This window comes from Stegastes partitus, unplaced genomic scaffold, assembly GCF_000690725.1.
Source record: "Stegastes partitus isolate 25-593 unplaced genomic scaffold, Stegastes_partitus-1.0.2 Scaffold2318, whole genome shotgun sequence".
Lineage (NCBI taxonomy): Eukaryota > Metazoa > Chordata > Actinopteri > Pomacentridae > Stegastes > Stegastes partitus.
The window spans coordinates 29,759-50,520 of NW_007580049.1; the positions used below are offsets into that span (position 1 = coordinate 29,759).

At 40.3% G+C, this 20,762-nt stretch overlaps 3 protein-coding genes across 3 annotated transcripts; 2 read left to right on the plus strand and 1 right to left on the minus strand.

The window, feature by feature from the left end:
- Positions 1 to 6,316, minus strand: dnajc12 (DnaJ (Hsp40) homolog, subfamily C, member 12). The gene is made up of 5 exons (XM_008304778.1): positions 6,000 to 6,316; positions 4,286 to 4,364; positions 3,880 to 4,019; positions 3,655 to 3,793; positions 1 to 913 (listed from the first exon to the last, which is right to left on the minus strand). Exons 1-5 carry the CDS (start codon positions 6,075 to 6,077, stop codon positions 831 to 833), a joined length of 519 nt encoding a protein of 172 aa, XP_008303000.1. The 5' UTR covers positions 6,078 to 6,316; the 3' UTR covers positions 1 to 830.
- A 538-nt stretch (positions 6,317 to 6,854) lies between these two features.
- On the plus strand, positions 6,855 to 13,138 carry sirt1 (sirtuin 1). The gene is made up of 9 exons (XM_008304779.1): positions 6,855 to 7,222; positions 7,712 to 7,834; positions 8,015 to 8,250; positions 8,361 to 8,513; positions 8,962 to 9,109; positions 9,214 to 9,293; positions 10,544 to 10,727; positions 10,844 to 11,371; positions 11,657 to 13,138. Exons 1-9 carry the CDS (start codon positions 6,877 to 6,879, stop codon positions 11,944 to 11,946), a joined length of 2,088 nt encoding a protein of 695 aa, XP_008303001.1. The 5' UTR covers positions 6,855 to 6,876; the 3' UTR covers positions 11,947 to 13,138.
- A 510-nt stretch (positions 13,139 to 13,648) lies between these two features.
- On the plus strand, positions 13,649 to 20,720 carry cacul1 (CDK2 associated cullin domain 1). The gene is made up of 8 exons (XM_008304780.1): positions 13,649 to 14,075; positions 14,229 to 14,355; positions 14,715 to 14,817; positions 14,901 to 14,996; positions 15,163 to 15,265; positions 17,966 to 18,055; positions 18,148 to 18,286; positions 18,518 to 20,720. The coding sequence occupies exons 1-8, from the start codon at positions 13,754 to 13,756 to the stop codon at positions 18,555 to 18,557; spliced, it is 1,020 nt and encodes a 339-aa protein (XP_008303002.1). The 5' UTR covers positions 13,649 to 13,753; the 3' UTR covers positions 18,558 to 20,720.
- Positions 20,721 to 20,762: the final 42 nt, after the last annotated feature.

The following is a 20,762-nucleotide window of genomic DNA, read 5'->3' on the forward strand; positions in this document are numbered from 1 at the left end:
TTTCACAGGTACACTTTATTTAAAGATTTGGAACCTTGTCTCCATTTCAGGTTGTGTTCAAAGTAAAATAAAGAATTTGTGGGTTTCTGCAGAATAAAGTGTCATATTTGTCTGTTGGTTGGTCAGATGGTCTGAATTACATCTGATAAAACCCCATCGCATCTGTGCAAAAGGAAAAAAAGAAAGTCTGGAGCACTAAATTCAGACCAAAAGTCACTGAAAATGTAATGCAAATCCACAATAGCGGCAAAGTAAATGTTCCAATTCAAAGAAGCAACATGGCATTACCATTAAATAACAAACATAATCAAAACAGTGTATATGGCATGTTTCAGTATTATGTTCCCAACATCAGCAACACAGAAAAACACATGACAGCATTAAAGGTACTTCAGGATCAGGCATAATTACGCCTCCATTGTGCGTTAGGGAACATAAAAACGCAATAGCAAAGCAAGTGAACCAGCATCATAATATATTCACAGAACATATTGTTTCACACTTACAGCAGACACATTCACAACAGCTCACTATTTCCACAAGATTCAGTGGAGTCACGGGACACATGCACAAAACCTGCCACAGTTAAAGGAGGAGTTTGTGGTTCTAATCAAATGCACTTCAGGCCTAATTCAGTGAATGTCTCCTTATAGACTATTAACCATTTTAAAAACGGCGTTAGTAGAGTTTGTGCAAGTTCGTCCTCGTGCGCATGACGGGGGAAAGGAAGGGATATGAGATCTTTCTCCTGAATCACAGACTCCACATTTAACAGGCTCCCAAGTCTATACGTGACGACAGCGATGCACAGACACATATTCTGAACACATTTATATTTCATAATTTCTAAACTTCTGCAGCAGACTAGATGGTGAGTCAGCAGTCCAACGGAAACGTCGATGGCAGTAATCACCTAAGAAAAAATGATAAAAAGGTAGATTTATAGGTTTATTTCTGCACACACAACACATCCTCCATGATGTAAAAAGAGAGTAAACAGGGAATGCGAGAAGAAACTGTTCAGTAGATATGACGCGTAAGGTTTCAATGACGATGTAACACTAAATATAGACAAAAGAAAATAAAAGACTGATCTGGCAAAGTCATGTTGTCTCAATAATGTAAAGCTCTGATTTTTACTATACCAGCATCACAATCGAACTTTCTTCACCCAGTACACCTGAGGTTTGTTCCCATTTTACTGTCTAAATGATTGTGTGGTACAGTTGTAATGATGCTGCTTGTCAGTATCAGTTAACATAAAAAAATTTCCAACCAGAACCGCTTTTACTGTGACGCAGTTTACAGCAAGACTGACTTATACGTATCTGTCAGTGAAATTATGGCTGACTTCTTGCTCTACACATTTGTCAGTGTAACAAGGCTCTTGTCAGTGCTTTTTTTTAATGAATCAGTTTTAAAGCCCTCCAGACAGGAGGGTGAAACAGAGGCCAACCACAGGGAGCTTTCAATTTTCCGGTGAAACTGCAGGTAAACAAAGTTAACATTACGCAGTAGGAAGCAGATAAGTGAGGCAGCCTTCTTGTCTGTTTTGGATTATGGTGATGTTATCTATAGACACGCATCTGCATCCAATCCTAAACCCTGAGATTCAGTTTATCACTCGACTCCAAGATTCATCAGCTATTTTGCTCATCAGTGCATTTTGCATGAAAAGGTTATACTGATATCTTGGACACAAAGCCATAGCAAGGATTGATTTCTATTTAACTATAAAGCCTTAAACAGCACCGTGCTTTCGTATATATCACTTCTTTATTGTACTGCTCCTACAGTCATCCTTCGTTTCCATTACGTTTTTAGCTTGTTGTTTAAAATCCTGAATTCCAGCATTTATCTTGGGAAAATTGCTTTCAGTTCTTGCGCAGCACACGTTACAAAAGTTTACATACACTTGTAAAAATCATGTATATGATAGCAGTCTAGAGCTTCCAGTGATCCCTATACCTTTGAATTTTCTTTAATGGAACCATTAAATCCTTGCTTCTGCCACAAAATACAACAACAGAGCATTGTGGTTCTTACATAGATTTATCACAGGTCTTCTGGAAATATGACAAAATCTGCTGGGTCAAAAATATACATAGAGCAATGTTAATATTTAGTTACACACCCTTTGGCCATTTTCACTCCAACTAGTCAGGTAGTCAGGTAGACGTCCACAAGCTTTGGGTTGTATCTTTGGCAGGATTAGTACAATTAAACTAAATTTTTTTCGCTTTCCAACACAAACTTGTTTCTTCATCACAGTCCACAGGTTCTTGATAGGGTTTTAGTCAGGACTTTGGGGAGGCCAGTCTAAAACCTTCATTCCAGCCAGATTTAGCCATTTCTTCACCACTTTTGATGTGGTTTGGAGTCATTGTCTTGTTGGGACACCTACCTGCATCCCAGACCCAACCTTCTGACTGATGGTTTCAGGTTTTCCTTAAGCATATGATGGTAATCTTCCTTTTTTAATATTCAATTTACTTTCTTTAAAGCACCAGTTCCACTGGCATCAAAACAGCCCCAGAGTGTAATACTTCCAACCCTCATACTTGACAGTAAGTATGTTCTTAGGAGTTAAAGGCCTCACATTCTCCCCTCTGAACATCAGATCTTTGCTGAGCTCCTCAGACTTTCTTACTGTAGTGTTTGAGTCTAATTTGTGTATCAAACGGGCTCTATCGCATTAACTTACAAGAAATGAAGAGGCCATACTGCTAAGGAGACTTGACTACCATGGCTTCCTAGATCACTAAAACTAATAATTCAGGTTGGTGTATGTATATTTTTGACCTGTCAAATTTTGCCATGTTTCCAGAGGACCTATAATGAATCTGTGAAAGAACCTAAATGCATGATTTTTCCTTTTTTATGTGAGAAAGCATAGCTTTCAGTGATTCCATCATAGAAAATTCAGTGTATGTAGTGTATGCAAAGTTTTGTTCACAACGATAGAACACTTTCCAAAAGACATTAAAATTTGAAACACGTGTATCTATAGGCTGATTTAAAACCACGACTACATTCTACTCGGCTCTTGAATTTAACTGGTTTTAACTATGTGAGCTTTTTGCGTGGTTTAATTGAATGAGGGAATGATTTCATTGATTTCCTGACATTTGAATAAAGGCTGAATGAATAAATAAATGAACGCGTGAGCAGCAGATACACATGCAGCCCTGTGGCCTGATATTAAAAAATTACATGAAATGAATAAAAACTCACGACAGCGGCCTCTTGTCCAGTTCTCAAACCTCAGAGCATTAAAGTGGAAGCTTTGAAGTGCAAAATGCAACCCTCCACAAAAAATTGGGTGGGCGTGCAGCCCTTCTTTCATATGAGCGCCAAAGTGTCCTTATTTCAATATTCTATGACCTTAACGTCACACCAAAAGGGGTCTTGAGCAGCCTGAGTTTTTCTTTCTGTAGTAACCTGCAGTGCTGCTCTGATTATTCACTGATTATTCACTGATTATCCTTCTTCTGTGAACGTCAGTCAAAAACACACCGTATTTCTGTGCACTTACTGGCCACTTCCTTCTGTTATTTGGATTAATTTTGGCGTGTTTTGCACAAGAACGCTTCTTTAAAAGAGAATGTTTGTTCTGCTTTTTATTACTTTGCAACTATTTCTAATTTCACTTACCTGAGGATGGCACATCGTCACATGAAGAGATTCCTGGTGCATCTTCCTCACAGTACTCAGCTTGTGAAGTGACTGGAGCTTCTGGTTTGGGGGCCTCCAACATTGGTTCCTTCTTATTTCTCACAGCCCAGTGCATCGACTGCAAACAGATCATCAGCTTCTACTCAGTCACAGATATTACACAGCATTGTTTTTTTTTTAATCCAGAGAAAAGACATTTCATACAGTTTTTACTGAGTCATTCAAGGCTTGCCAGTCATGGAATGGAATAGTAACACCGCTTCTTTTCCACAGGTCATAGTTCTTTCTTTTGGTTTCATTGCATAACACTTCTTTGGCTTCCTGCAGCTTTTGGAAATCTGTCACTGTCAGAAAGAAAGAAAGAAAATATCAGGGTCTGACATGGAATATTACTCTAGTGGGGATTACTCGGTGTATAGACAATGGATGGATGGATGATGTGGAATATTATGCAGACAGAATAAGGTGAAATACATAACCTTTTCAACATAGTCAGTTGTAAGCAGCTTGCCAATAACATAACTTGTTTTGAAGTCAAGACATCAGAAAGAGACGTTTACTCTTTGTGTGATAAACAAGAAAACTGTGACTAACTATATATTGTTTTTACCTGCTCTTGGGTTGTCTAAGTGTTTGTCTGGGTGACAGGCCAAGGCTCGGATCTTGTATTCATTGAGAATCTGTTCAGTCTGAAAGGAAAAACAAAAAACAACATATTTTATATGCAGAAAAATAGATATAAAATATATATTCATTGTACATGCATACATTCATTGTACAATACATTTTTATTAAGAAATTCTCAAACAAATTCAACATACAACACACAGAAAATAATATTCAGTGATTTAATGAATCTGGTCAGTTCTATTTGCTCATGAAAATGATAATGATCCGTGTGTTTGAGACCTTCAGCTGTACTAGTTCTGTGTTGTTCAGTGTTATTCTTTGCCTGAGTAGCAATTACCATGAAAAAAAAACCTCACAGCCGATATGGGTGTTGATGTTCCCATCCTGGATGTTGCTCTTAAAAGATTTTATAATGTTATTGTTTGCATTGTTAGACTGTAGAAACATTAGGAGCTCAGTTCAGCCTGGATTTTAACCTGATAATTGCACCATGATTTAAGTTATTACACAGTGAAATGGATGTAAAATGTGACACACTGTTCTCTGCATAGTCAGGTCATCTCACTTTATTTTTATGCTGAATCCACATCAGTATCAGTGCAGGCTCACTAGACAAGTGGTTCTCTAACTGTGTGCCTTAGAATTAGTCTATTTTATAATGATTTACAGCTATAATCATATGTAAAGGCCTTGTGACAAAAGCATTTGAAAACCACTGAGCTACACCAGAAGAGCCACTTTTACCAGTTAGAGTGAAATCAGTACATATATGTTACTGATGCTCTTTTTATTTATTTGTTTTTTTACAATTATTTTTATTGAATAGTAATCTGGGTGACCAACCCAGGTAATGAAGAGAAAATTCAGCCCTAAAGCCCCATTACACAAGAACTCATAACAAATAACAAATCAGTCCATAATCTGCTGCCTGGAGGTGAAAAAATTAACTTAATGTTACACTGAGCAGTGTTTGCATGCTGGAATCGGCTTAACTAAAGGTCTTTCTTAAAAGTAGATGATTGTTTAATTTATTTTTATTTTTTTCCTGAAGGTGCTTTTCTGTTCTATTCTTATCTATTTTTTGTTTATTTATTTTTTACTTCTGTTTGTATTTTTATTCTTTATTTTAACTTACATTTCTTCTGCTTCCCCCTTTAAATACTAATAAATATATTCAACAAATGGAATACAACACGTCTATTGTCGGCTTTTATTTGTATTTAAGCATCAAAGGATATTATTACAAAAGTATTTCTCTACTGCCTTTAGAAATTCTGCACAGACCAGTTATGAGATTTAACTTTTTTCAAACAAACAAACAAACAAATATATATACATATATACACCTCGGATACTCAGGCCGTGTATTCTCACTTGTTGTAGCTACATAAATAAATAAAGTAGAAATGCTGTCCGTCAGACAGACGCTGAATGACGCAGGACGACTTTGACATTTTTCGGAGAAGCATCAACAGGTCTCTGCTGGTTCTGACTAATCTCTGCAGCTCATACGATCACTGAACCTTTGGGTTAAACAACGCACAGGATGCTGATGGTTGGCGTACATTCACTATTTTAAGTTGTTGTTCCGCTTCTCAATTCTTAAACCAGCATGTTTTACATTGTAGATCCTCACAAGCGTTGTGTCATCCAGCAAATAGCCTGAGCCGTAAAACCCACTGGCCACAACTTACCGATGACAGTTCATCACATCCTAACAACCCGTAGTAATCCTCCAAGTCCTCTGGTTTGCAGCTCAAAACAGCCTCCATAAAAACCTGTCACAGGAACACGTATGGATTTATTTTGTTTTAAACGAAGCGACGTGAATGTTGCTGCCTCAGACCACAGTTGTTCAGTTCAGGGGTTGCTGATGATCTCCTCTCTGCTGTGGATCATTCACTGACCGTATCCTCAAAGTTGATCTGATTATTGCCCCCCTAGGCCAGCGGTAGGTTAAGATTTAAGACACTGACAGCTGGTTAGATTTGTCAATGAGGATCTCTCTTTGAGTTGTGGGAATATTTCAGCTGCCCCTTTTTCAACGTATGACGCATGCGGCGTTCAGGGGTTGACTTAAAAGTTTTACTCGGCAGATTTATTCACAGAGACACGAAACAAAAACTAAAAGTAGCATTAGGAGATGAAGAACAAAGTAATTGGCATTGCGATAAATGGTATTTTCGTTGACAAGGCTACTTATCATGTGGCGTCCTTAAAAAAAACAACAATAAAATAAAAATTATATATTTTTTATTTTTGTTGTGACTAAAAGTTCAACTGCTTCCCGGAACACAAAAGTTTTGAAATCTATAAATAGGACTCTCATTCTGTTATCGAAAAAGTTCTAAGCCTTTTGCTCCCAGTTCAGTCTAATCATCAGTGAGCGTTTGCCTTTGACTTGTCCTGACAGCGTTTGAACGCAGCATCATTTTGTTATGGTTTTATGTTGGCGACGTCACAGGGGGACGTCCCCCGCGTGACTACTGGTGGAGAACGAGTCACGTGCGCTATGCAAATGAGCCAGCTGTCCGAGAGGAAGGATCTGCTCAGCGGCTCTGCGGGCTGAAGATGGCGGACGGAGAGAGCAGTCTCGGAACGGCCTTTTCAGGCGCCTCCGATATGGACGAACCTGCCGCGAAAAGGTCGAAAATCAGTCCAGCGACTAACTATGGGTTCAAAGGAGCCGAAGCCGACCAGTTCTCCTGCGTCTCCGCGGCCACAGAGAGCTGGGAGGCGGCGGTGAATTGTGCGCAGCCAGCGGAGAAGGAAGCGAAGCCGGTGATGGCGGTAGAACAGGCCCCAGCAGCGCTAGGCGGAGACAACAATGGACTGGGACTGCTGGTTTCCGAGCCGCACAAACCAGTTGGGAAACTAGACGACAGCACCGTCTTTGGTGCAACTGAGGAGAGCGCAGGTATGAAAAGAGAGGGACATTTAACAAAGCTTTAAGTTTTAACGGGACTTGAAGTGGGCAGTGTTTGCTTTACCAACTTAACCGGCGAGTTAGCCGAATGTGAAACTGAAAATAAGTTTATTAGTTTGCTAACATTGAATACAGTGACGATTGGTAAGCGCTGTGAGTTGTGTTCCTCTCAAGACGACAACTTTTCTGTATAGTTTTGTTTACTTGACGCTAAAATGAAAGAGAAAACTGTCGGCGACACAGTCAGTGTGGACTTAACTTTCGTCCTTCCCGGCACCAAACTTCGTTAGCAACATAGCATTTGTTAGCCGGTTTATGTGTCCCTCCCGGTAATGTTCACTTCTTTTTTTTTTTTTTACGTTACTACTGTACAGAGTGTTCTCGTGGATTTTGGTTGAAACGGCTCATTGTTGTTACAGGAGACTGCTTCTACTTATATTTAATTTTACTCGTTAATTTTCCAAATGTTTGTATGCACAGATTTTCTTGGACACGACGATCTTCCCACGAACGGTCTGGCTGTCACACCGGACCACATCAACGAGGAAGATGACAGATCCTCACATGCAAGCTCCAGCGACTGGACTCCTCAACCGCAAATAGGTAATTGGATGAATCGTAGTAACATTTGCCATGAACCGTGTAGCTGCAGTAGCCTTTATGACTTATCTGATAGTAGTTTTTATGTAGGAAGTTACTTAAACTACGTTAGAATTGTCCGCAGTGACACCACGCGTACATTTGAGAAAACAAGTCATTGTGAGGCGTCATATTCTTGCTCAGGTTCCTACAGTTTCATCCAGCAACACATCAGAGAGACGGATCCAAGGACCATTCTGAGGGATTTGCTGCCAGAGACAGTGCTCCCACCAGACTTGGATGACATGACATTGTGGCAGATCATCATTAACATCTCAGAGCCTCCAAAAAGAAAGAAGCGGAAGGATATAAACACCCTCGAAGATGTGGTCAGGCTACTACATGAAAGTAAAAGGATCCTTGTGCTGACTGGTGCTGGGGTATGCATCTAAAGTTTTGCAGCTGGACTATTTTAATTACAGTGTTTTTAGTTTAGAAATGTTCGTACAATTAAACCAGAAAGCTTGAATGTTTTTTTGTTCCCTTGCAGGTGTCGGTTTCATGTGGAATACCAGACTTTCGCTCCAGAGATGGAATTTATGCCCGACTTGCTGTTGATTTTCCCGATCTTCCAGATCCTCAAGCTATGTTTGACATTGAATACTTTCGACGGGATCCTAGGCCCTTTTTCAAGTTTGCTAAGGTTTGTTCATGGAGTCTGTGCATTTTTTTCCCAAAGTTAACACATTAAAATATTGGATTGTTTCTGATGTGTAGTATACAGTATAAGATAATATTTTTTTTTTAAATTATGCATACTCATATACATTTTTGTAAGGTATTAGTAATACACGCATAGATATAGAAGCTCGCATGTGGATCTTCATTCATCACATTCATTCAATAATTCAAGAGTTATCTGCTGTCATGAGGTTTAACTGTAGAATGAGGCTACTGGCTTGTATTTGTATTGATTTGGCATAAAAAGTTTCCATTTGGGTTTTTAGACTAAGCTTATTCAGGCTTTAACCGTTAACAAAGTATTTCAAATGAACGATCAAGAAAAGCCAGTAGAGTGACTAGTATCATGTGCATGACAACAGCAAGGTTTGGATTTTCTTAACAAGTTGATTGTGTTCTTTTTGTTACAGGAAATCTATCCTGGCCAGTTCCAACCTTCGCCCTGTCACAGATTTATATCTATGCTGGATAAGCAGGGCAAGCTGCTGCGCAATTACACACAGAACATTGACACATTAGAGCAAGTGGCTGGAGTTCAGCGGATTATCCAGTGTCATGGTGAGCGACACGTCTTAACAGATGGTTTTTGCTCATTTTATTTTATTTACTTCAGTGCGGTTCTTGTTGATGGTGGAAGGTCAATAATATCTGTTTTATTTCAGGGTCGTTTGCAACCGCATCCTGTCTCGTCTGTAAACACAAAGTGGATTGTGAGGCTATAAGGGAAGACATCTTTAACCAGGTATTTATTCATTACAAGCTGATCCAGGATGACAAATTTACATGCACAACATCATCAAAGTCCCCCAACAAATGTTTTTGAAAAATCCAGCAGCTCCAAAAGCCTATTATATAGCCCATTACCACCTGCAGCAATGCTTAGAAAACACACAACAGACTGTATTGTCCAAAATAAACAACCTCCATCATTTTGGGTTGTAATATTACCTAAAAATCCTTCTTAGTGTGTAGTTTCCAGTGAAGAGTCCTGCAGGGTCCAAGGAGAGTTATCTGTGTACATTTGCTGTTGGAGGTCTTTTGTATGCCAGACATTGCTTGCAAACATAACACAGACTGCAAAAACAATAGTTGATTTCACCCTTTTCAGAGCAGATATTTGTGCTTTTTAAACACAGGGGTAACCTGTAACATCCCTGATTGCTACACAAATTGCTGGAACATTGCCATGTTAATGTCATTTGTCATTTTTATTTTCTCCTGCTGTGAGAAGTCAAATGGTGTGAAATGATGTGTTGTATCAAGAAACACAAGTGCTCAGAAGCCAGCAAGGATATCCTAATTTAAATTAGAAATGTTTACTCCCATGGCAAAAAGACAGATGGGTACAAGACTTTTGGCAGGGAGAAGTAACGCTGCCAGTTCTCATCAAGCAGTTGACTTTTTTTCAGTTTCTGAACTATGTAATGTACATGAAGGATGTTCTGTGGCGCTCTATTGTTACGCTGACAACTACATTATTTTTGTCTGGCATAAGATGTTAAATAGGTGCCATTAGTATTGTCCAAATATAAGAGATTTAAACCTTTTTGAAAGCATCAACCAGTACCATTTTTTTTTTGGATTATAGGGAAACAGTGATTCATATAGCGTGTCCATCCTTGATAACGTACTCTACAGAATGCTTGTTTGACATTTGTTTATCTAAAACAACAGTTTATTGGGCTTGTAGCAGTACTTGCAGTAGCAGGTATCTACTGTCTGTCTTCATTTACTTTGTAAAATGTGTATTTTTATGTAATTAGCACATTTTAAAATGTGTCATGGGGTTTTCTGCTCCAGTAGAAACTATAACTGTAGTGATGATATACCCAGGCGGAAAAATAAAAATATATTAAATTAACAACTCTTCCCAGAAATTTTGCACCATCTGTCAGTATGTGACTGCCAGTCTATTGTAATAAAATAAATGGCATAGCATTAATATAACGCAGTATTTTGTTGCAATGCTAATGAAATGAATTCATCCTGCAGGTTGTCCCTCATTGTCCACGGTGTCCAGATATTCCCCTGGCTATCATGAAACCTGACATCGTCTTTTTTGGCGAGAATCTTCCAGAAATGTTCCACAGAGCCATGAAGCAGGATAAAGACGAGGTGGACCTCTTGATTGTCATTGGTTCTTCACTCAAAGTCCGACCAGTTGCCCTCATCCCAAGTATGTTTTATTCAGAGTAATGGATTTCTAGCCTCTGTAGGATGCATTTAATAGCTAGTATGTCTCTGTTGTGTTTACCAGCAGTGTGTTACTGTTTCCTTTTGTTTTTCATCTAGACTCCATTCCTCATGAAGTGCCTCAGGTCCTGATCAATAGGGAGCAGCTGCCTCATCTCAACTTTGACGTGGAGCTACTTGGGGACTGTGACGTCATTGTCAATGAGCTCTGTCATCGATTGAGTGGAGACTTTGAGCAGCTCTGCTACAACACTGTAAGACTCACTGAGATCACAGAGAAACCCCCACGGTTACCAGAACAGCCACCAAGTGAGGCCTTGCCTGCTTCCAGCGACGCGTCTCAGGAGGAGCAGAAGCAGCACAGTACAGACTCAGTAACTACGCCTTCAGAGGAGACAGAAAGTCTGAATGTCACAGAGACTGCTGATAATAATGTTACACCTCAAGAGCCTTGTCCAAATGCTCAGCATCCAAGCGAGGAGACTGCTGAATCTTCAGAGTTACCAGCAGAGGGCACACCAAAAGAGGAGGCAGCTGAACTAAAGAACCAAACCTCCAACCTTGAATTTCGTAGACGATGCTGGATGAGTCGAATCAACAGAAGTCCAATCAGCAAACGCCTTGAGGGTAAGCTTAAGATCATGGTAAAGAAAGCATTGGCATTTTTTATAGTTCAAACATGTATTTAAATATATTTTTGGGGATTTTAAAGTGAAACATGAGGGGTGTTCATACTCAGACGGTAATGTGTTGCCCCACTAACTAAACCTTTGCTCAACAATATGTTTTTTTTTATTTACAAACATATTAATACATCTAATTCAACTCATCCACATATTAACCATTAACAAGCAGCTGGCAAAGATACACAATAATATATTTATTTAAAATGTTCTGTATTGTTTCCCACAGCAGGCCAATACCTGTTTCAAGCACCAAATCACTATATCTTCCATGGGGCCGAGGTCTATTCCGACTCGGAAGATGAGACATCGAGCTCCTGTGGGAGTGACAGCGACGAGTCAGAATGCAGTGCCGAAGGGGTGGAAGACGACAGCGAGCCGGAGGACGCTGCCACACCAGCAGCAGATGGAGAGACATGCCTCAGAGACACATTACAACACACTTCAGCTGACGAGGCCACATCAAGTGTGCAGATAGACAATACTTCTGAACAGACTGAGAGCACCACACACCTTTAAATATACAGCACCCAGTCGACAAAGCACTAATTGTCTTTTTATATATATATATATATATGTCTATGTTTCATATATTTTTGACTCATCATCCGTACTATTATTTTTCATAAAGTTGAAACTGCGTGACAACTTTGTGTGAATATGCAGCAGGTTTTTTTCCCCTTTTTTTTTGTTCACAGTTTGGTCACATGCATTGTGTCTGAAACTACATACTGTATGCTACTTACTAAACAGAATGCAGTAGTTAGATTTTTTTTTTTTTCCTTTTTTAGGCTTTCTTTCCATGTGCTCATCTCATCATTTTGCATTTCCATTTGAAGAAACTTAGTTTATGCTCTTATCGGCTCTGTCGTACCGCAAATGCAGCACTAGATTCAGCTTTAAATTCTAAATTGCAGTCATTATAGGCAACGATTTCAAATGTTGATCTCAGTCCATGGTGTGGTGTCAGCTGTGGTCTCATGATATGTTTAAGAGTTGATTCATGTTACCATTGGGAAACATGTAAATATGTAAGCCTACTGCCTGATAAATAGTAGGTACTATGAGTTTCAGACACATACATAAATCTTCAGACGGTTTACTTGAACATATTGTATAATTTGCAATATAGAAAGCTTGGCTCTGCCCTATCATGAGGCTCTATGGTGGAAAAGGAAAAATGGTAATCTTTAATTTTAGACCAAAGAACACTTTATCAACACGCTCCTATGTTGTCATAAGCTTTGTATGTTTAACCTGTCATTTAAATCTTGGAAAAAATATAATTATTGACAAGGTGTTCCTTCTGACATGTGGCAGCTACTTTTTATGGTCAAGCTTCTTATTTTTGTACTCTGTGAGACATACTCATCCAAGGGTAGATGATAGTTTTTATCTGTACAAAAGCTGAGTTGTTATATTAAGCCTTAGGAATATATTCACATTGAGAATGGCACTTTTTCTCCTTATAAGAACGGTTTTGTTGCTCATGTCATTTTTCATAGAGGAGAAAGGCTGCCTGTAAAGGTAATGTGTTGGTATATGGACATATTTGAGCCAGTTTGTTGGATACATGTCTACGCCGACGTAATTCACATGCCATTTACAAGGTAATGTTTTGTTTACGATTTAAGGAAATAAGAAATTTTTACATCATTATAGTTGTTATCTCTCCTGGGGTTCTCAGTAAAAACAGAATGAAAAGCTCTGAGCACTTATTTCTGTTCTTTCAAACACACCTGCCAGGTGTTCACATCAGTATCCACAATGAGATGGGGACCAGTGCGCCACCTGGTGCCTCTGGGATTAAACTGCCAGGCCCTCAATCAGTTTATGAACTTTAAATTAAGTAACACAAGAGCGAGTCGAATGTCCTAATTTTATACGATGAGAAAATGTGTGAAACAGCAATATTTTACAATATATTGACGTTAGTTGGCAGGATTGGGGATTACAATACTCTCGCCAAGCGTCTATTTGCGCATGCGTAGTAAGGGTTCTACTTAATGCTTCGGTGTAATATTAAGCTAATCAAATTTAATAACACTCGGTTCGTTCATGTTTAGCTTTAGTGGGTTCAACACAACACTGTCCAGTCGAATATGGTCCACGTAAATGCGGCATGGCAACTTTATTTAGCCATCCTCCATGAAACTACATTTCCCAGTTTTCCCTGTGGTGTCCTGTGATACGACATGTCGTAAAAAATTCCGTTAACAACAGCAAAAAAGCGAGATGGACACCGCCGAAGACGCCTGACAGTTTTTGTTCTTTATCCTTTATCTGAAATGTTTGTCTATCTCGGCGCTCAGGACCGCTTGTGAAGATGGAGGCCATGGAGGACGACAGTTTGGACATAAAAGACGACCACAACCACAACTACTGTGCGAGCGGCAGCAGTAAAGTCCGCACGTATCTTAGCAGCCAGCTGTCGGATGTAACGACGGTCCCGCAGCCCGTCTGTGCGACGGTGCCGGGAGGAGAAGCTGGGAGTCGGCAGGGGAAACTGTGGCCCGGTGGCACCGGAGGGTCAAAGTTCATGGACTCGGATACCGGCAGCGAGAGCAGCGAAGTCAGTGAGACGGACTGTGCAGCTCCTCCAGCCGCTGCAGAGGGAAAATTCTCCCTCGATTCTACTTCCAAGTTCCGTAAGTTGAGTTGATAGCAGGGCCTGTAGTCAGCCAGCAGCTCGGCCTCTGGGTGTTTTACTACAGTGTGTAGAGAGGGATGCTCCTGGCAGCATGTCACAGCGTTCAGCCTGATGAACCTTATTTCTGACCAGCTCTCCTCTTCTCTGTTAGTTCTGAATGCAATGGCTGTCGAAGACTACAGGAAAAACCACTGGCCAAACCTGGAGAAGGCCATTGACCGTCTGCTGATCCAGAACCCCACAGACCACATCTCTGTTTCCTATGCACAGATATACAGGTAAACACACCTGAACTGGGCTACGACAGTATGTGAATTCTGCTGCCTTGAGGAGCCCCATAAAGTTGTCATGTGCATCACTGGCAGCTGTAAAGTAGGACTAGATTCCTCACTGCATTATATTATATTATATTTTATAGTGCTATCAGGTGACTCGATGCAGAAAAGACACAAATTGGTGCATGAAAATGCATCAGAAAGCAGAAAATGAAGTGTTTGGTGCTCATACTTTGTTGGGGCAGGACCTCCATACCCTCCACCTGTCAACGATCAAAAGATATCTACATCCATAATTGTGTATAACTCAAAATGCTGGGTTTCTTCACGACTCTGAGTTTCTATTCCGATTTGTTTCCTAGTTACATCTACAAGTGTGTTTGTCAGCAGCACTCGGAGCTGCTCTACAGTGATCTGACATCAAAAATAACCAGTCACCTGCAGCAGGTTTCCACCCATCTACAAGTAAGCGGCGCCAAAGACATGGAAGTTATCATATACAGTATATACAGACACTATATCACTAACACTTTTGTTGTTTTTTGCAGGTCAGCCCACCCGAGAACTTCATTGAGAACTTCAACGTTGCTCTGACGCAATACACAGCTTCTCTTCAATGTATAGTTCCTGTATTTATGTACTTGGTAGGCATCATTTGTCGTTGTTTGTCAAATATCTGTTGTAAAGACACTAGAAATTGGACTATCACATTATATTGTTAGCACATTCCATGCAACCAAGTATAGCTTTGTGTTTTGTTGTCACCTATATTCAATGCTTCTCTTTTACTTCCCTTTTTAATCTTTGCAGAACAAGTTCTACATTGAATCAAAACTGAACAGAGATCTAAGAGAGGATCTGATGAAGCTGTTCGCCGATCACGTCGCAGAAAAACACGTGAACACACTGATGCGTGAGTGTATTTCTTTTTGAGATCTGATGTAATAGCTAAAGTAAATTAATTTGTAGAGCACCTCTAAAAGCTGAGAAGCAGGATAGATAGAAGGAAAACAACAACAGAAAGCTGGACAGTTAGGCAAAAAAATGCAAAACTCAGAATTCATCCATCCATCCAGCATATCCGTGCTGACTTAGGGCGAAGACAGGTCACCAGTCCATCACTGGGCAACACAGAGACACACAACCAAGCACGCTCACACTTACACCTCCAGACAAATTAAGAATCCCCAATTAACCTCAGCATGTCTTTGGACTGTGGGAGGAAACCGGAGCACCCAGAGAACCCATGCTGCACAGGGAGAACATGCAAACTCCACACAGAGAGACCTCAGGCCAAGATTTGAACCAAAGACCTTCTAGCTCTGAGGCGACAATGCTAACCACCGCTCCACCGTGCTGTCCTAAAATATAGAAAAACATTAATAAGGGCCCCCCTATAGCTCACCTGGTAGAGCGGGTGGCCCATGAACAGGGGCTGTAGTTCCCCGATGCAGCGGTTGTGAGTTCAAATCCTGCTCACGACACTTTGCTGCAGGTCTGTCCCCATTCTTCTCCCCCCTTTCCTGTCTCCCTCTACTATTCTAAATAAAGGCAAAAGCCAAAAAAAATATATTTAAAAAAAAAAAAAAAAAAAAAGAAAAACATTAATAAAAGGAAACCAGAAATAAAAGGATGACATCACATATAGCATGTCTATAAAAAAAAAGTTTAAAAAGTGATTTAAAGGAATTCAGTCATTATGTGAGTCTTAAATCCTCAGGTGGCTCATTCTGAAGCTGAGAGGCCTTTGTGGCAGTCACCTACAAAAATGGAGGCACCTTTACATTTAAGCCTTGAGGCTGGAACAGCCAGACAGGTTCAGTTGAGGAGCTACGACTGCAAAGTGGCTTGTATAGGGTCCACATTTGAGCTCTTTAGCTTCGGGCTATTTTCTGTACTGAGACGTCCAATTCTTACCAGGATGCATCATCATACTCAGTTATGCTGAACACCTTACCTGCTCCAGATAACAGATCATCCATCCATCCATTATCTATACACCGCTCAATCCTCATTAGGGTCGCAGGGGGGCTGGAGTCTATCCCAGCTGACTTAGGGCGAAGGCAAGGGACAGGTCACCAGTCTATCACAGGGCTACACTTAGAGATAGACAACCAAGCACACTCACATTCACACCTACGGACAATTTAGAATCACCACTTAACCTCAACATGTTTTTGGACTTGTGGGAGGAAGCTGGAGAACCCAGAGAGAACCCGCAAATCCACGTAGAAATATCCTAGGTGTCCTCACCGGGACGCGAATCGGCGACCTTCTTGCTGCGAGGCAACGATGCTAACCACTGCTCCACCTTGTAGCCCGATCACAGATCAGCATGTATTAAAACATCTTCTGATGACAAATTAATGCTCTTGGAAAATCGCGTCACCATTCCTGAAAGATCCTGCAAAGCTCGGTGTGCAGATAGTGAGAGGGCAAGATAGGAGTTTTAAGAGCTGCAAGCAAGTTTACAGATATTTCATTGTGTTCTATACCTTAGTAGAGAAAACACAAACTGCTGAAAACACTAAAGCCTTATTGCCAACTTGTTGAGCCTATAAAATTAGTGCAGCCCCCAGTACATCTAGTTACTGGGGGCTGCAAGGTGGCTCGGTGGTTAGCACTGTCGCCTCACAGCTAGAAGATCCCCGGTTCGCGTCTCGGTTAGGACGCCTGGGATCTTTCTGCGTGGAGTTTGCACGTCCTCCCTGTGCAGTCTAAGTTCTCTGGATTCCTCCCACAGTTCGAAAACATGCTGAGGTTAATTGGTGATTCTAAACTGTGTAAATGTGAGTGTGCTCGGTTGTCTCCTTAAGTGCAGCCTGCGATAGACTGGCGGCCTGGTGTCCCCTGCCTTCATTTTAATTACTTGACTATCTATTCTTTTAATAATTAGTCTTTTTTGTGATTAGCATAAAGGGACTCTGTATATAATTTCTTTAGTAAATCTTGTGCTGCACGATAATAAATAAACTGAATCCAGAATCTTATATATTTAAAAAAAAAAACTTACATCAGAGAAACTCAATGGGACACAGACTTTGCTACACCTGTGCATTCACAGAGTCTGCAGTGTTTTACCAGCTTGCCTTCCTGCTTTTGGCTTCAGCAGCTGTATAGCTTTTACCCTGTATTATGTTTTAAAACTCCTTATATTGGTTTAGGATTATATCTTTTACTTCTCTGATAAATAGGTGCCTCCTGTCCACGTCTGCTTAGCCTGACTTAAGTGCTTAGGTTATGTTCAGCAGTATAATGAAAAGATGTGTGTATGTTTGGTCGTACAGGCCTCTGGTCTTGGAGGAATGTATTAATCTGTCGTATCTGCATGTTGTCTTGCACAGCAGGGAAAAGATGTGTTTGACAAAGCTGAACCTTGCGGGGAAATTAGTACTCTGCTTGATATAACTGTGCAACAAAGCTGTCACCTCCACTTGTGTCAAAAAAAATTGCTTCCTTTTGCCAAATCACAGGTTGACAGTTTAGTCCATTGTGAAGCCATCTTCCACTCTGGAAAGCAGAGGATGTGTTGCTGAAGAGTGACTGCATTCACACAGTGAAGATTTAATTCGTAGCTATCACCAATGATTTCTGAATCACTTGTTCTTTGCAGCTCTTCTCATCAAAGCCCACTCCATGCCCTTTCAAGTGCAGCCATCAACAATGGCCAGCGTGGTTAAGGGCCTCTACAGCCTACGACCAGGTGACCTATACTTCAGAAAGACAGATAATAAAGAAACATAATGATCTATTTCATGTTGTTCTGATTCACTGATTTCTGGTTTCCTCGTTCAGAGTGGGCCCAGCTCGCTCCTGCTCTCTTCTCTGGGTTTATTCCTCAAATCAACCCTCCTGCTGTGGAGTCTCTGCTGTCGGACTACGCTGCACATGACCAGAAGCTACAGATGGAGCTCTCCATGAACGGATTCCCACGGTCAGTTTTCTTTGGTTTAACATAGAGACTAGTCACAGTCTACGTAAATACGAGGTGTATTCAGGGACCTATAAAAAATGAAAAACCATACATGATTTAAATTCTCATTAAAGTAGGTGTCTTGTGCAACACCTGTAACGCTTAACCGTTATCTGTGAAAGGGGCTGAATATCCTACACAGTGTCACAACAGCGACCCTACAACCTAAATGTCACTGTGCTCTGTTTCCAGAGGTGACCAGTCTCGAAAACGAGCCAGCGAGGACTCCTGATAGCAGCGCCATCTCCACCAGATCTGTTGCACAACTATTACTGTGCCTCCTACGTCTTTATCACAAGTGGTCTCACTGAACTAGGTACAATGCTAACAATGTGTCAGTTTCATTTCTCTCGACTCAAGGTCACAAAACACTGTGAACAACAAAGGAGAACATGATGTTGAGCGGAAACTTACTCTTACTGCACTGATAAAAAGCACACAGACTTCCATTATGGTGCTTCCCCCCCTGTGATTATGATGCGTCTAGCTTCAGTAAGTGTGCGCGCTGGGATGGATTTCCTCATGTTCTGCTCGTTTGAAGAGTGCCTTCGTGGTGTCTGTTCGATGGGATACCCTGACAAAGGGATAGTTTGACAATGGGTATTTCATTCCTAACCTTTAACATGGAAGTGTCTTGTGTTGTTTTTATAGACGGGGCTAATCAAGACTTTCTATTGCTGCTAATAATACTGTCCACGTGTTAATACCACAATCCTTTGGTTTCCCCCACTGTGTGTGTGTAACCCAGTGGCTACAGTCAACACATATCATGAGGAAAGAAGTTGGAACTTAAGTCATTGACCTCAACTATGATTCTCTTCCTCATGTTGCCTTTACTGCATTGGTAAACCAGATTGTATTTTCCAGTTACGCCAAAGAGGATTGCAGTACTTTTTGTGTCTCCTTTATATATAAGGCATTGGATTCAAGCTGACGTGCTATCCAAGTCACTGAGCCATCTAATTTTTTAATACTAACAACTTTTGAGCTTTGGTTTACCTGCGTGTTTATTAGGCTGGAGTCAGATTCTTCCTTTAAATACAGCAGAAGTCAGTGCAGCCCTTTGCAATCTCCCTTAAATGTCAGATGATTCAAAATGTTATTGTCTTGTAGTAAGTGCATTAATTGTTGAACTGTGGGGTATTTGAAAAAAAAAAAAGTGGTTGTTTTTTTTTATATTAAACACACTGACCCACTGTAAGAAACAAAAGTCACTAAGAATCAGATCTTTAATTTTTTCCCTAGTTCTTATGTCCACCGTCATATTTGACGACAGACTCAGTCCTCCTCTGCATGGAAGAGGCCAGTCTAGCACGGATTTCCAGCTCTTTGCTGGAGGGGTTGCATTGTTCTACCGTTCTCTTCAAATACCCCAAAGATGTTCTATGAGATTCAAGTCAGGTGACATTCTTGGCAGGCTTCTTTGGCTTTCTTTCATTTTTAAATTTATTCTTGCAATTTAGTGCCAAAGATCAGGAAAGATTTCCTTTTTTCTTGAAGGCTATCCGTCAAAGTTGATGTTATGAACTGTCCTCCATATTGTCTGAGCTGTGACAGAAACTCTGATTTCTATTAATAACTCCTGTGCCAAGTCTAAAAACACCTGCCTGTCTGTTTTTCAGAGGTAGATTGTCAAAATAACGCGCTGTTCGTGGTGTCATGTTAGGAGATGATACACTTTGGAATCATTTTGATCATTAAAGGGGTTTTGCACAGGGCTGCTCTCACTGCTGTCATATACTGTAACCTATTTGATGTTTCACTGAGTGTCAGGAAGCTTACAGAACTACACAACAGTATTTGATGATTTCCTCATTTTTCTTCAGCTTGCCTGAATTGTCCCTTAACCTGATGCTTCATTGATTTAACAAAACAAATGATATGCAAATATGTTTAGGTCTGGCACACTTGTGCATTAAATGTTCCTAACATGTATAGCCTGTTCATGATGTAAATAGTTTGTTTTTTTCTCTGCGTAGCGCTCCATGTACATTAGCTATCGTCATAGATGCTTTTTTTTTTTCCTTTTTCTTTTTTAAGGATTCACTTGAAATAGAAGTATTTGATACAAGGTCTTACACTGTTTTAAGTGTGATTAGATGCTCAGGCTTGCTTTTTGTTTCAAACATGGTTATCATCTGTCTAATAAACTAATTTTATGACTCATGGGACACAGGGCACAGAGGTGATTCTGTTTTTCGTTATTCAAGATTTAATTGGGTCTTGATCTCATCAATAAGTAGGCATTACAGAAAAACAAACTGATACAGCAGAGGGAAATCTGAATCAGTGCTGATGCCAAACACTGGATGTTCTAAGTTACTTCTATCACGTTTTCTTTAACATTCTATATCCACGTTATGACTACTGTGAATAAAATTCCACTTGCCTCAAAGAACTGTTTCAGAAATCTGTTTCAGAGGTATCTTTTTTACCT